The following is a 15,359-nucleotide window of genomic DNA, read 5'->3' on the forward strand; positions in this document are numbered from 1 at the left end:
CAACAATAATAATAATAACCACAACAACGATAAAACAACAAGGGCAACAAAAAAGGAAAAAAATAGCTCCCAGGAGCAGTGTATTTGTGGTGCAGGCACCAAGCCCCAGTGATAACCCCGGAGGCATAAAACAAAAAACAAAACTTAAAAGAAAATTAAAAGAAAGAAAAGAAGTGAAGCAAAACTTCATAAATCTAACTGTCGAATGTAAAACATTAATTCCCCAATAAAGAAATTAAAAACTAATAATAACTTCATAACCCAAGAATATTTATGGCGTAAACCTTAGGTTTATTATATAAAAACTAAAATAATATGATAGTAGTATGTATATAACACATTTCATTGAACCGTTGCAAGAATGTTAATGAGATAGACTTAAACATTCTATCAATAGTTGGGGGCCAGGCTGTGACACACCTGGTTTAGCATATATAGTACGGTGAGCAAGGACTCAGGTTCAAGTCCCTGGTCCCCACCTGCAGGGGGGAAGCTTCACAAATGGTGAGACAAGCAAGGCTACAGGTGTCTGTCTGTTTCCCTCGGTATCTCCCCCTCTCAATTTCTCCGTCTCTATCCAATAATTAATAAATAAAAACATTTAAAAACATACCAATAGTCTCTTTTTTTAGATGAAAAGCTCACTGTCAGAATAGTTTCATGGTTTATCTGTTGCTTGAGGTCATCTCTTTTTAAAGGAGTGAGAGAAAACTTACACTCTAGAATTTGTTACAAATCTAGTGATTCTTTTACTGAATTGAAGTGAAAACTTGAAAGATCGATTATACATTACATATTGAGTGTGATCAAAATTTATGAACGGTAAAAATACCTGTAAGATGTATTTTGTCTTCTTTTTCCCCCCAGTCAGGGACATCTCTGGAGATGAGTGCTTACACAACTCCACTAGTCCCAGACATTTTCCCTTTTTCTGTTTTAACAGAGTAGGAGAGGGAGAAAGATGGGGAGAGAGAGAGAGAGAGAGAGAAAGAGAGAGAGGAGGGAGAGAGAGAGAGAAAAAGAAAAGTGCTTCATCATTTGTGAGGTTTCCCCCAGCAGGTGGATATGGGGCTTGAACATCAGTCCTAACAAACGGTAATGCGTGCATTCTAATGAGTGTGCCACTGCCCAGACCTTCTAATTTATTTTTTCAAAATCAACTACTCCCAACTTTAGAAATGCAGATTCCCACAGAGTTTTATTAGTGGTCATCTAATTTCCTCAGGCAGCTGCCGTTGTTAGATTTTTGTTGTTTCTGAAACTTACAATTGGGTAAAATACACAGGTGACACACTAAAAATTCTTGCTATTCAGATTCAACTTAGTGAACAGAGTTCTAACAAAGGTCTACATTGAGAATTTTTCTACATACCTATTCGTCTTTCTTTCCTTTTTCTATGTTGTTTCTTAAATTATTTGATTTGATTGATTGATTTTTGGATAGAGACAGAGAAATTGAGAGGGTTGGGGGAGGTAGAGAGGAAGGGCAAAAAAAGAGACACCTACAGCCCTGCTTTACCACTCATGAAGCTTTCTTCCTGCAGGTGGGGACCAGGGGTTTGAACCCAGGTCCTTGTGCACCACAATGTGTATGCTGAACCAGGTGTGCCACCGCTGGTTCCCTCCTCCCATTAGCCTTTCCATACCAACTTGAAAATAATTCTCACCATACTGAAATGCTACCTTACCAGCTCCCTTAATTCAAAAGGTGGACATAGACTTCATAGATTAAAATAACTAATCTTTATGAAACAATATAATGCTGAATACATATCTTCTAAGATAATAGATATTTTAAAAGAATTCTATGGAAAATAACCCATTATTGATTCTATTCACCTCACACAAAAATTAAAGATTTCAAGAAAATAACATTTATTATATCACATTTTAAGTATAGCTAGTCACAAAGTATTGCTAAAATTGTCATCCTCTTGCCTGTTTAAATCACTTCTCACATTGTGCTACTGACATAACTACTAGCTAATTATAGGAACTTGCGCTTTTTCCTATCTTTGTTGTGTGACCTTGATAGTCCTCTTCAATTTCTCAGCAATGACACAGTTTGCCATATATAATCTTAGGGTTTTCTGTAAACTTTTAGAATGTTTTGCTTTCCTAATCAGAATTAACACATACCAAAATTTCATGTTTGAGCTTAATAGTCACAGAATATAGGAGAGATATTTGCTAATTAGCTGGCACATGTTTTCTTTTTTCTTTTCTTTATTTTTCTATTATTATTATTTTTTTAATCACTGCTAGACCTTCATCACTTTGGGCTGAATTTTTCAGACAGAAAAAGAAACAATGTGGCCCTGGAGGTGGTGCAGTGGATAAAGCATTGTACTCCCAAGCAGGAGGTCCTGAATTCAATACCTAGCGGCACATATACCAGAGTGATGTCTGTTTTTTTTTCTCTCTCTCTCCTCCTGTCTTTCTCATTAATAAATAAAATCTTTAAAAAAAAAAAAAAAGAAAAGAAAAAACTATGACAGAAAGACAATGAGACAGAGAGAGAAAATGATGGGATAGGGCTTACATTTTTCCAGCGTGGTGGGAAAGAGGATCGTATCTAGGTCAAACATGTGATGGGAGTGGGCTGCTAGCACAGCGGGTTAAGTGAACGTGGCGCAAAGCACAAAGACTGGGTGAAAGGATCCTGACTGGAGCTCCGGGCTCCCCACCTACAGAGGGGTTGATTCACAGGCAGTGAAGCAGGTCTGCAGGTGTCTATCTTTCTCTCCTCTCTGCCTTCTCCTCCTCTCTCCATTTCTCTCTGTCCTGTCCAACAATGATGACATCAATAAATACAACAATAAAACAACAAGGGCAACAAAAGAGAATAAATAAATATTTAAAAATATGACAAAGTAGGCACCCTCCTGGTTGAGCTATGTTACCAGTTCCACCAAGTACTTTTCTATCAACTGCTTTCATTCTATTTTCCTAGTAAAAAATATAAACTCTATTGACCCTTGTTTTTGCAGAACACAGTCATGAATCCAATTATTACCATCTCCCAAACCCATGTTTTTTTCCCCATTACTTAAGATCATCTTCTCCAAACAGAGAGATTTACATGAATATACAGATATATATATATATAGTGATCTAACCCTTTAGTTTACAAAATTATAAGATTTCAGGGATATAGTTTCATACCCATATATGGTATGTCACCACACCCTCCACCAAAATCTAACCAGGCCCTCTAATAATCACCAAGTTCTCACAAGTCTTGTAAGAAACAGTTTAGTGGGGGTAGCAAGGCGGGTTCAGCACACATGGAGCAAAGAGCAAAGGACCAGTGTAAGGATCCCAGTTCCAGCCCCCGCCTCCCCACCTGCAGGGGGGTCACTTCACAAATGGTGAAGCAGGTCTACAGGTGTCTTTCTCTCTTCCTCTCTGTCTTTCCCTCCTCTCTCCATTTCTGTCTATCCTATCCAACAACAATGACATCAATAACAAAAATAATAACCACAACAACCATAAACAACATGGGCAGCAAAAGGGGGGGATGCCTCCAGGAGCAGTGGATTTGTGGTGCGGGCACCAAACCCCAGCAATAACCCTGGAGGCAAAAAGAAATAGTTTCGTTACTTGTCTTTACAAGTTCTTTTGCTTTAGTCCTCTGTAGTCCTCTATATGCATGAAACCAGCAATTGTATTTCACCTCGCAAAGAGGTATATTTGAATAAGTATTTTTTGTAGGCTAAGCTATGAGGTCCACAATACAAAACACTACAACACAGTTTCCAGTGAAATCCAAATACACATTTTTTAAGTAAATCCACTAATTCCTAAAAGGTGTCAGTGAATTACACCATGGTATTAAGGAAATGGTGTTGTTTTAAGCCAGATATTTTCTTGGCATGAAGATACTGTTTAGATAGATTTTTTTCTTGAGGCATTTTGAAAATTCACATTTATTGAGGCCCTAAGGTTCCTTGTTTTATATTCATTGTTTTATACTCCTCACAACAATCCAATGAGAAAAATTAGCTATGTGAAATGACAATTGTATCACTTCATGTTCTCTTTGATACATTCAACCTCATCCAGTTGAAAAAGTCACAGCAGGCAATAAGCCAGAAAATTGTGGAAGCCATAGAGGCTTTAAAAATATATATGCTGTCTGTGGTAAACTCTACTAACCTTATCCCCCCCTTAAGAATAGGATCCCACACATCAGAGCAACTTAAAAGGAATTTCATGTTAGAGTTCTAACAGTACAGCTACTAGACAGAAAAATAGAATGCTCCTTTTGACACATTATCCTATGGCTCTATGATCACTCATCACAGCTCCCATGCTAACTCAGTTTTTCTATTTCCTCATTATACATTGCTTCTCTAAAACTGAAATATAATCATTTATGAAAACACATCAAATAATGCACACTTTACTATGTAGTAGGAAACAGTTCAAGTCACTAGCCATCAAAAAGGGACAAAAAGAAAGTACATTGAGAGCAGAGAAACTGTGCAGTCAAAGAATCTCAATAATAACCATAGTGGCAAAAAAATCACAGAAATTGATAAATGCTGCATACATATATTTACACACACACACATACATACATACATGTCTGCATGCATACAGATCTTTTAGAGTCATGCATAAGCATACACAACAACCTCTGACAATTTAGGTTTGTAAAACTTTTGATCTCACCTGAACTTGAACTTCAAATCTTCTTATGAAGGTGTCAACATTTTAAGTCTAAATAGTGTTGAACACTTTTTAATTTAAATATAGAGTTAGCTGATATATATTTCTCTGTGTGCTTCTGTGCAGTTTTAATGTATGTGTATGCTATACTGAAGTGAAAAAGAACCACAAAGACTACAGATTTTATTTTTTATTTTGCCAAATCTTCCAGTTCAAATTAGACTATGAACATATCACAGATATAGAGATAAAATCTTTTTCATGGTATCTAATAAAAAATAATAATCTAAAATTATAAAAGAAGTGACAATTTAAGGTATAAAAGTCAGGTGCAGTAATATACTTCTATTCTAGATGTAAAATAAGCATTAAAATATGTGCTTATGCTTAACAAGCTGATAGGCATCTATTTTCATTCTACAAAATGAGGATAATTATATTGACCTCCTGAACAGCTAGCTCTGTTAATAAATAAATGTGCTAATGTTCACAATGTGCTGTATATTATTAAACCAATCTAAAGCAGCTGGCACTCAAAATGCAGTTTAAGAAATTTCCTTGAGTAGAGGCAAAGCTCAGTGATCAGGTAGTGAATGGAGAGGACCATCCTGGAGTGAAATAGTAAGCCAGAATTACACAAAATGCCTAAGTGTCAGGTGTTTAAGTATTTCCTTCAGTTCATCATTCAGAATCTGCATATAAACTCAATATTTGAACTAAACTATGTCTGTCTGTCACATAATGTTGGTGTTACTAGTAGTAACCTAAAAATCTTCTATGATTTTTTTTTTTGCCTCCAGGATTATTGCTGGGACTCGGTGCCTGCACTATAATCCAATACTCCTGGAGGCCATTTTCCCCATTTTATTGCCCTTGTTGTTGTTACCCTTATTGAATTGAATATTGCCATTTTTGTTGTTGTTGAATAGGACAGAGAGAAATCGAGAGAGGAAGGGAGGACAGAGAGGGAGAGAGAAAGACACCTGCAGACCTGCTTCACCACCTGTAAAGCGACCCCCTACAGGTGGGGAGCAGGGGAGCCTCATGCTGGTCTTTGCATTTTGCGCCATGTGTGCTTAACCCACTGTGCAACTGCCTGGTCCCCTGATTTTTCTTTTTTTTTTTTTTTAAGTTACACATCCAAATAAAGTAAATAGCATCACATAAAAACCCCAAAGTAAAACCCATATGCAATATGACTGGGAACGAAGTATTTTTGTTTGTTTGTTTATAGTATCCTTGCTCTCCCCCCCCCACTTTGGAGCTTCAGGCATGAGAGTCTCTTTACATAATCATTATGCTACCTACTCCCTCAACCCCACCACTGGAACAAAGTCTTTGTTGTTGTTTGTTTGGTTGTTTTTTTGTTTGTTTTTCCTCAAGGTAAAATCATGGAGGCTCAGAGCCTGTAACACAAATCCCGCAACTTCTGACTGCCTTTTACTTCCACGCCTCCCACATTTTACTTGACAAAACAGAGACAAATTGAGAAAGGAATGGAACATACAGGGTGAGAAAAAAAGAGATACACTTGCATCCCTGCTTCACCACTTGTGAAGCTCCTCCCTACAGATGGGGATCAGGAGTTTGAACCCAGGTGCTTGCGCATACCAGTGTGAATTCAATATGGTTTACCACCAACTAGCCCCTTAAACACTGTTTTCTTACTTATACATCTTTAATAAGTAATTATCTACCTTTACTTCATTAGGTACATTTAGAGTATGCCTCAAAACTGTCTTAGATAGTAATTCTTGTGAATTTTAAGAAGACTTAAGTAAATTTTTTTCTTACACATTTTCATTCCTGAAAGTTCATTTGTTAAATCATCAGTTTTAAAACTGTGTGTTTCTATTTATTATTTTTTTTCCAGTAGTATATTAAAAGCAAGAGAATATAGAAGAAACATTGGTAAAACACTTTCCCACCTATACCTCAAGGACATTTTTGATGAATCAAACCCAATTGCAAGGAAGACCAAAGAAGAAACAAACCAATGGGACTACATCAAATTGAAAAGCTTCTGCACATCCAAAGAAACTATTAAACAAACAGAGAGACCCCTCACAGAATGGGAGAAGATCTTCACATGCCAGACATCAGACAAGAAACTAATCACCAAAATATATAAAGAGCTCAGCAAACTTAGCCGCAAAAAAGCAAATGACCCCATCCAAAAATGGGCAGAGGAAATGAACAAAACATTCACCACAGAGGAGATCCAAAAGGCTAACAAACATATGCAAAACTGCTCTAGGTCACTGATTGTCAGAGAAATGCTAATTAAGACAACACTAAGATACCACCTCACTGCTGTAAGAATGGCATACATCAAAAAGGACAGCAGCAACAAATGCTGGAGAGGATGTGGGGACAGAGGAACCCTTTTACATTGCTGGTGGGAATGTAAATTGGTACAGCCTCTGTGGAGAGCAGTCTGGAAAACTCTCAGAAGGCTAGACATGGACCTTCCATATGACCCAGTAATTCCTCTCCTGGGGTTATACCCCAAGGACTCCATAACACCCAACCAAAAAGAGGTGTGTACTCCTATGTTCATAGAAGCACAATTCATAATAGCTAAAATCTGGAAGCAACCCAGGTGCCCAACACCAGATGAGTGGCTGAGAAAGCTGTGGTATATATACACAATGGAATACTATGCAGCTATCAAGAACAATGAACCCACCTTCTCTGACCCATCTTGGACAGAGCTAGAAGGAATTATGTTAAGTGAACTAAGTCAGAAAGATAAAGATGAGTATGGGATGATCCCACTCATCAACAGAAGCTGACTAAGAAGATCTGAAAGGGAAACTAAAAGCAGGACCTGATCAAATTGTAAGTAGGGCACCAAAGTAAAAACCCAGTGGTGAGGGGTAGACATGCAGCTTCCTGGGCCAGTGGGGGGTGGGAGTGGGTGGGAGGGATGGGTCACAGTCTTTTGGTGGTGGGAATGGTGTTTATGTACACTCCTAGCAAAATGTAGACATATAAATCAGTAGTTAATTAATATGAGAGGGGGAAATCAATTGTATGTCTCAAAGTTTCTCAAAACACAAACTGAATCTTTTTAATATATAGGCTATGTATTTGATATGCGGACTCTCTCAAAAGCCTAGACCAAGTAGATTAGAAGCATCCAATAGCACAGCTATATACAAGATACTGGGTACTGTCCAGCAAACCATAACAAAGGGACTTTTCAAAGTTAACCCAATTAACAAATAATGTGATGATAATATTAACTATTGATTGTCTTTTTGAACCCTAAGACAGCAGGAACCTCACATCTTCACTATAGAGGCCCTACTTCCCCCAGTCCTGGAACCCTTGGATAGGGCCCACTTTCCCGTATGCATCTCCCAATCCAAACCAAATAACATTGCATCCGCCGATCACAACCTAACCAAAGCAACGATTGCTACCTCAACATGCTTCACCTCAGACTGTATCCAGAGACTTCACGTGTGGAATGACAACCCTTCAGCTTCATTACTCGGGTGAGACCTTTCCTTTAATAGTACACTCTAATTTCATCTCAGGTAGTTCACTTTCTAACAAAGTCCCATAACCTAGATATACACCAGTTTCTGTGAGAGAGAGCTTATGTGCACACGTATCCATAAACTACTGCAAAATATATACCTGAAAGCAGGATTACACTAGAGTTTGCAGTGAGTACCTCCCTAACACTTCCTCTCCACTATTCCAAGCTTGGGATCCATGATTGCTCAACAAATTGTTTGGCTTCATATGTTAACTCTCTTTTCAATCACCAGGTTCCAGATGCCACCAGGATGCTGGCTAGGCTTCCCTGGATTGAAGACCCCACCAATGTGTCCTGGAGCTCAGCTTCCCCAGAGACACACCCTACTAGGGAAAGAGAGAGGCAGACTGGGAGTATGGACAGACCAGTCAACGCCCATGTTCAGCGTGGAAGCAATTACAGAAGCCAGACCTTCTACCTTCTGCAACCCTCAATGACCCTGGGTCCATGCTCCCAGAGGGATAGAGAATGGGAAAGCTACCAAGGGAGGGGGTGGGTTATGGGGATTGGGTGTTGGGAATTGTGTGGAGTTGTACCCCTCCTACCTTATGCTTTTGTTCACTAATCCTTTCTTAAATAAAAAATTTAAAAAAAAAGAGTGAGGAAGAGAGAGAAGGATGAGAGAAAAAAGGAAGAAAAAAGAAAGAAAGAAAGAAAGAAAGAAAGAAAGAAAGAAAGAAAGAAAGAGAGAAAGAAGCTATGGAATTTTCTTCAACTAACTTTTTGTTGTAAGTGGTATAATTTAGTCAGGCCACAATTACATTTCTTTACTCCAGAAGTTACTTCAAGATTTACAGCAATACTTAAACATATGAAAATTGAAGCAGAGGGCATCTGGCAATAGTTCAGCCAGTTAAGCACACATGGCTCAAAGCACAAGGACCAGAGCAAGGAAGCTGATTGGAGCCCCAGGCTCCCCACGCGCAAGGAAGTTGCTTCACAGGTGGTGAAGCAAGGTCTGCAAGTGTCTATCATTTTCTCCCCCTCTGTCTTTCCGTCCTCTCTCCACTTCTCTCTGTCCTATCCAACAACAACGACACCAATAACAACATTAATAATAACCACAACAATGATAAAACTACGCAACAAAAGGGAAAATATAGCCTCCAGGAGCAGTGATTTTGTGTTGCAGGCACTGAGGCCCAGCAATAACCCTGGAGGCAAAAAGAAAAAAAAATCAAAGCAGAGCAAAGAATGAAAATAGGTAATATTTCAAAGTTCATTTTACAAAAAAAAAAGTTATCAGACCAATACATCACTGTGTCATTTCTCTTACAAGAGAATCTCAGCTTTATCACTAATATTGAATTCAATAATAAAAAGAGAATTCCAAGACACAGATATGCCCAGGTAATATTGTGACTACCTTATTTTTTCTTTATGAGTACATTAGATAAAATTTATTCTGGGTCAGGAAATAGCTTACTCAGTAAGAACACACACATGATTCTTTCAAGCTCCAACCACGATGAGGTGAAGAAAGTGAATCCATCATTTTAAACAGCTGAATAGTATTCTATTGTGTAAACATATATATATATATATATATATGTATTATTTAAATATATACATATATATCTCAGAACTTCCTCAGTCACCCACTTGCTGTTGGACACCTGCATTGCTTTCAGCTTCTGGCTATTACAAATTGTGCTGCTAGGAGCATCTTCCTTATAATATATCCTCAGGAAAGGAAATGCAGGGTGATAGGATAGGTCAAATTTTAGCTTTCTTTCTCTCTTTTTCTTTCTTTCTTTCTTTTTTTTTTTCTTTTTGACTCTAAGGTTATCACTGTGTCTCGGTTCCAGCACTATGAAAATCCTCTGCTCCTGGTGGAAAAATTTTGCATGTTATTGTATAGGGCAGAGAGCAATTGAGAGAGGAGGGAGAGACAGAGGGAGAGAGAAAGACACCTGTAGACCTGCTTCACCCCTTGTGAAGCTTCTCCCTTGTAGTTAGGGAGTCAGGGGCTTGAACCCAGATCCTTGTGCAGGTCCTTGCACTTAGTATAAATGCTTAACTGGGTGCACCACTACCTGGTCCCCAATTTATAGCTTTCCGAGATTTCTCCAGACTGCTCTCCACGGCTCTTGGACTAATTTATATTCTCTACTTGGAAAACACTTGCAGTCATGATTCACTCACGTAGGTAGTAGAATCCTGCTGACTACTTACAGTTACTTGCAGCATCCTTTTGAACCCTATGACTTAGACAACCAGATACTTTATTCTAGATCCCACCAGGTCTTAATTCCTACTCTTCACTGTGTTCTAGAATTGTATTCACACTCACAAAGATTATGAAAGATGTGAGGCCTTATATAAACTTGAAATTAATTCTTTGTAGTCCATTATTAAATCTATTTAACTAAAAAAAAAATGATTCAGTCTCAAAAGTTCTCCTTGAAATGACTAGCACGTTAGTCACTGTCAATGAATAAGTATTTATTAAATGTCCAAATAGAAAAATAGCAGCCTGCTTTAGATAAATGGGAATGGAGAAAATACTGAGATGTGAAATCTACCAAATAACTTACTTTCCTGAGTTGTATCTAGTTCAAGATTTGAATGGTGTAAGAGTCAAAAGTCACACTATTTGTTGGAGAAGGTCATGGAAAGGACATGACCGTCAGCTGACCCAAGAGCTGGAACCAATCACTTAAAAGTTCCTGACTCCCCTTTCTTGTCCTTGAAATGGACATTCTGCCTAATATTTCCATGCTACTAAGCCTTTTATAACTTGAATCCAGTTACCGTTTCTATGTATATTTTTAAGATTCTGGGTATTTTGTAGTTATTCAACACAAGTTTTGTACATATATTCCCTTCTGTATTAAAATTGTTATTTTCTAATCTGAAGTGGTCTGTCTCCACACATTTCTCCTTGCAATGGAGGCCAGGTTGCAAACTGATACTATTTCAGAGGTGATTCAATGGATAAAGCACTGGGCTGTCAACCATGATGTCCTGAGTTCAATCCCTGACAGCACATGACCAAAGCTAAGAACTGGCTCTCTTTTTCCCTCCTCATTCTCATCTTCCTCCTCTCTTTTTCCTTCATTTGTGGATAAATAAAATCTTAAAATATATATATCCACTGGCTTATTAGACATCTTTTAAAAAGTACTGCTTCAGATTTTTTCTGCCAAGTTAACTAAATCCCTCCTATAAAATTAATCTCCTGTCTTTCTGATAGAAGTCATAATTCAGTAGTATTTTTGAAAAAAACTATTTAATTTTTAAAATAATTACATCTAAAGAAGGAGGAAACTGCCTATTATAATATAGATAATATTTCATGAGCTAGAGTAACTGAAGTGAATTAAGGAAAAATTGGCAGAACAACTGCATATTTTATAATTCCCAGGAACCCTGGATGGCTCTTTAGTTATGTAGTTTGGATACAATGAGAAATTTTTAGGAATATATAGATTACTAATTTGTATATACTGAACAAGAGAGATAGAAATATATACAAAATTTATGTCATAAAAATTCGACCACACATTGAATATGTTATTATTCTCAGTCATCTATTTTTATCTATTATAAGTGAATTTTATTACTAAATGTTAGGGCAGTGTGCAGCACAAATATTTTTTAAAATCACATTATGTAACAAAAGATAATTAACCCCCCCAAAAAAAATCCAGGTTTATAGCCACAATAAATCCTCTGAAATGCCCTTACTAAATTTTATAAACTTATAAAGCTTTGTAATATTCTATAATATAGAATATTTTATAGTTTTGCAATTGATGGCATTATGGAAATTCTACATTAAGGTTTAAAATAGTCTTGCCATAAATGAGCTAGGGTCATCTCAAGCATGTTTTAATTTCAAATTCCAGGATACACCTTTAAAAATATTTATATGTTCTTAATATTTTCTTGACTTTTAAAAAAAAAACAATTCAAAAGTCTCTTCCATCAGCAACATCATCATATGCCCTCTTGTGGACCTTTCCAGGACCTCACCCTCACTATAGAGCAGCAATGGTACGGCCTGCCCAACTCTCCATCCTACTCTGCCACTCAAGGAAGACTGGTCCTGAAATTAGTGCAGCCTAGAACGTTCCCAGCTGTGAACTCAGACTGACAGGGACTCAGCAGTTACACAGGCTCCTGTGCTAAATATGAACAGATACGGGCCCTAGTCCTAGATGGGATAAACAGTTAATGGTATTTATATACTTTCCTCATGTTTGGGAGTTACTCTCTGTCCTAATCCAGCTTCTAGTCCTATTCTCAGCTCTGACACCATCTTCCAAGACAATTTTTAGTCCACCTGCATGTTAGCTATCAAGCTCAAGCAAAAATAACTAAAGTCATAGGCCCCTTGGGCTATACCAAATGCAGACTTCCTAGCTTTTTCCCACCCAAAGATGCCTAGTTTCATCTGCTCTATTCCTATCTTTGGGTTCCTATTTATTAAACAAGTTGTCCTGCTTCATAGGTTACTCCCTGCCGTCACCAAGTTGCAGACACTACTATAATTGCATCCTGAACGCCCTGGGCAGATGACCTCACCAATGTGTCCCCAAGTCTCACCTTTCCAGAGCCCTGCCCCACTAGGGGAAATAGGCTGGTGGCAGTGGTAGGGATCAACCTGTCAACATCCATGTCCAGTGGAGAAAACAGTTACACAAGCCAGACTTTCCACCATCTGCAGGGGGTATGCTTTATAAGCAACATCCATGGCAACAAAATAATAATGATAATAGTAAAAAGTCAGCTTACTAAAACTCAAGATAAATGAAAGCTAAATAACCTCACAAATAAAAGACATTTTAAGTTAATAAACTACTATACAAATGTAAGGTACTATAAATGCATTTTATATTTATTTTCAATATCAATATATTTCAACCATTTGTTCTTGAGTCACTCTCCAAATATATTGCAAGAAATTTATGACAACCTAAAGTGGATTCTATTTATACCTATTTTACATAGAATTTGTTATTATATATAATATCCAAGTTATTGACAGGCGGGGAGAATTCTATCTTCGGTATTCACTTTACCTTGTGATACAACACAAATCAAAGAAATCTGAGTTAATTTTATGACAAGAACAAAAGCAGGTGGATGGGAGGGGGGGTGGATGGAGAGAAGGAATAGGATGGGTGGGGCAAGAGAAAAGCTTATTAAAGAGGGGGGGGGCATAATAAAAAAAAATTTTCAGCAACCCATATACTTTAAGCTTGATCTTCTGCTTCTGTTCCCCCTCCAAGTGAATTTAGAAGTTTTATGTTGCTAGACTCTTCACTCTCAGTTGTTTAACAGTAATAAAGTATTTTTAAAACATATCATGTTAACTACCTGACCCAGGTTAATATTTAAAAGTAGTATTTTCAAAAATCAGCAGCCAGAGATAGTCCCCAGATCGCAGTCTCATAAATTCTATTAATTAAGCCACACTGACCCCATTTTACCTTTCAGAAAGTGAAAAGAAAAAATAGAAAAGAAAAAAAAAAGTTATGTAGTGAACTTGAGGCCATTTTTACTCCTGGAATTTTAATCAAGGAGTTACTATTATAGCAGGGAGATTAGAGGTTTTTTTGTGTGTTTGTTTGTTTTTACTCCTTTTAAAATTAAATACTATGGTTTGAAATGTTAGATTATAAGGACAAAAACTATCAAAACTACTAGACAGATTTGTACAGTTAACAAAAAAGGGAGATGAATATTTCAGAACTTTGCAGATTCTGCTTCATCAAAAGTTTTCAAAAGCTGAAAATCCCCAGATTTTGTACTGCTTAGATAAATATTATGACATCTGAGACTAAACCTTAAATATTTCTTAAACATTTTTTACTTTGATTGTTTTCTAATTTACAAAAACTGTGGAATAACCCACTACAAATTCTGTTTTAAAACGTTTCACATGTGCTTCGTTTAAAAATCATAATCATAAAATGACTTTTCAAAGAGAAGTGATATGCATATAAACATTAAGGCATTATGAAGAGAATAATTTGAGTACATCATATGCAACTTTTCAGCATCCCCTGAAGTGTATATTTGCCACTGCAGCCTTAAACTACAGATGTCATAGAAGTATTTTCTAAGTAGTAGTAGATATTCCACTACGAAATAAAATGCCTCAATAGAACATTTTTAAAAATTGAAGGCGAAAATGGAAAAAAAATTCACAAACTTAACAAATCTAATTCAAATAGTTAGAAAACATTGCCTAAAATACTAAAACAGTGTCAGCTTCCCTCCAGAAAGTTTGAAGAGGAACCACAGTTTGGGAAATTAGATTCCACTCCTGCAGAGTAGAATCTAATGTGAAGAAACTTTTTTTTTTTTTTTTTGGCCCACCCAAACAGGCTAAACGTTTACCGCTTGGAAAGATTTTGGAAATCAATATGCAGGATTTACACAGGCAGCAACTTTTCTCAGAAACTAATGAACAATACAGAGTGTTCTACGATCTTTTTGGAAGAAGGAAAAAAAAAAACTGGGATGGGGGTTAACTAATGCCCCCCCCCCCACACACACACACACCACTCTGTAAACTGAAATGAACCTGCATCAAACTTAGTCTCTGCCCCTCCCAACTCCCCCAAAAAATATATCCCAAGGGCAAAGCCCAAAAGAGATCCCAAGCTACCAAACTCCCACTAGATGTAATATAGAGCTTGTGCCTCGACTGTACCTCTTTGCTGATGCGCCTGTGGCTGTCGCTGCTGCTGTGCCTGGCCGCCCGCGAGGCCTCCACTCAGCAGCAGGACCAGGAGGACCCAGGCTGCTCCCGGCATTGCGGTGGCCCCGAGCGGATCCACTTCCCAGGAGCGGGAGAAGTTGCTGCTGCCCTGGTCACTGACCCTGGCTTATGAGCTGAGTGAGCAGCAGCTGTTAGGGAAGAGGAGGAGACAGTCCGCACAAGCTTTGGCAAAACTGCTTGGAGGGTGGGGGGAGAAAGAGGACACTCCCCCGCCCGCCCCCTTCCCAGCCTGGAGCCCCACATTTAGACACCATCCCTTAAAGGGTCCTTGGTGAAAGAAAAAAAGCCTTTCTTGTAAGGATCCTTTCCATTAAAACCATATCATTCCTTAGTTTGATATGTTAACTGAACTTTTAGATTAAAAGCAGTAATTGATCTGAAGGCACTTGGTGAACTGTA

General features: G+C 37.7%; 1 protein-coding gene across 1 annotated transcript in view; it reads right to left on the reverse strand.

The window, feature by feature from the left end:
• The window catches only part of LAMA2 (laminin subunit alpha 2), a 711,163-nt gene extending 696,061 nt beyond the window's left edge, over positions 1-15,102 (reverse strand). Inside the window, exon 1 of the mRNA XM_060190486.1 lies at positions 14,892-15,102. Within this exon, the coding sequence (XP_060046469.1) occupies positions 14,892-14,994 (103 nt within the window). The 5' untranslated portion in view covers positions 14,995-15,102. The remainder of the gene's footprint in view (positions 1-14,891) is intronic.
• Positions 15,103-15,359: the final 257 nt, after the last annotated feature.

The sequence above is a fragment of the Erinaceus europaeus genome, chromosome 4 (genome assembly GCF_950295315.1).
Source record: "Erinaceus europaeus chromosome 4, mEriEur2.1, whole genome shotgun sequence".
Taxonomy (NCBI): Eukaryota; Metazoa; Chordata; class Mammalia; order Eulipotyphla; family Erinaceidae; genus Erinaceus; species Erinaceus europaeus.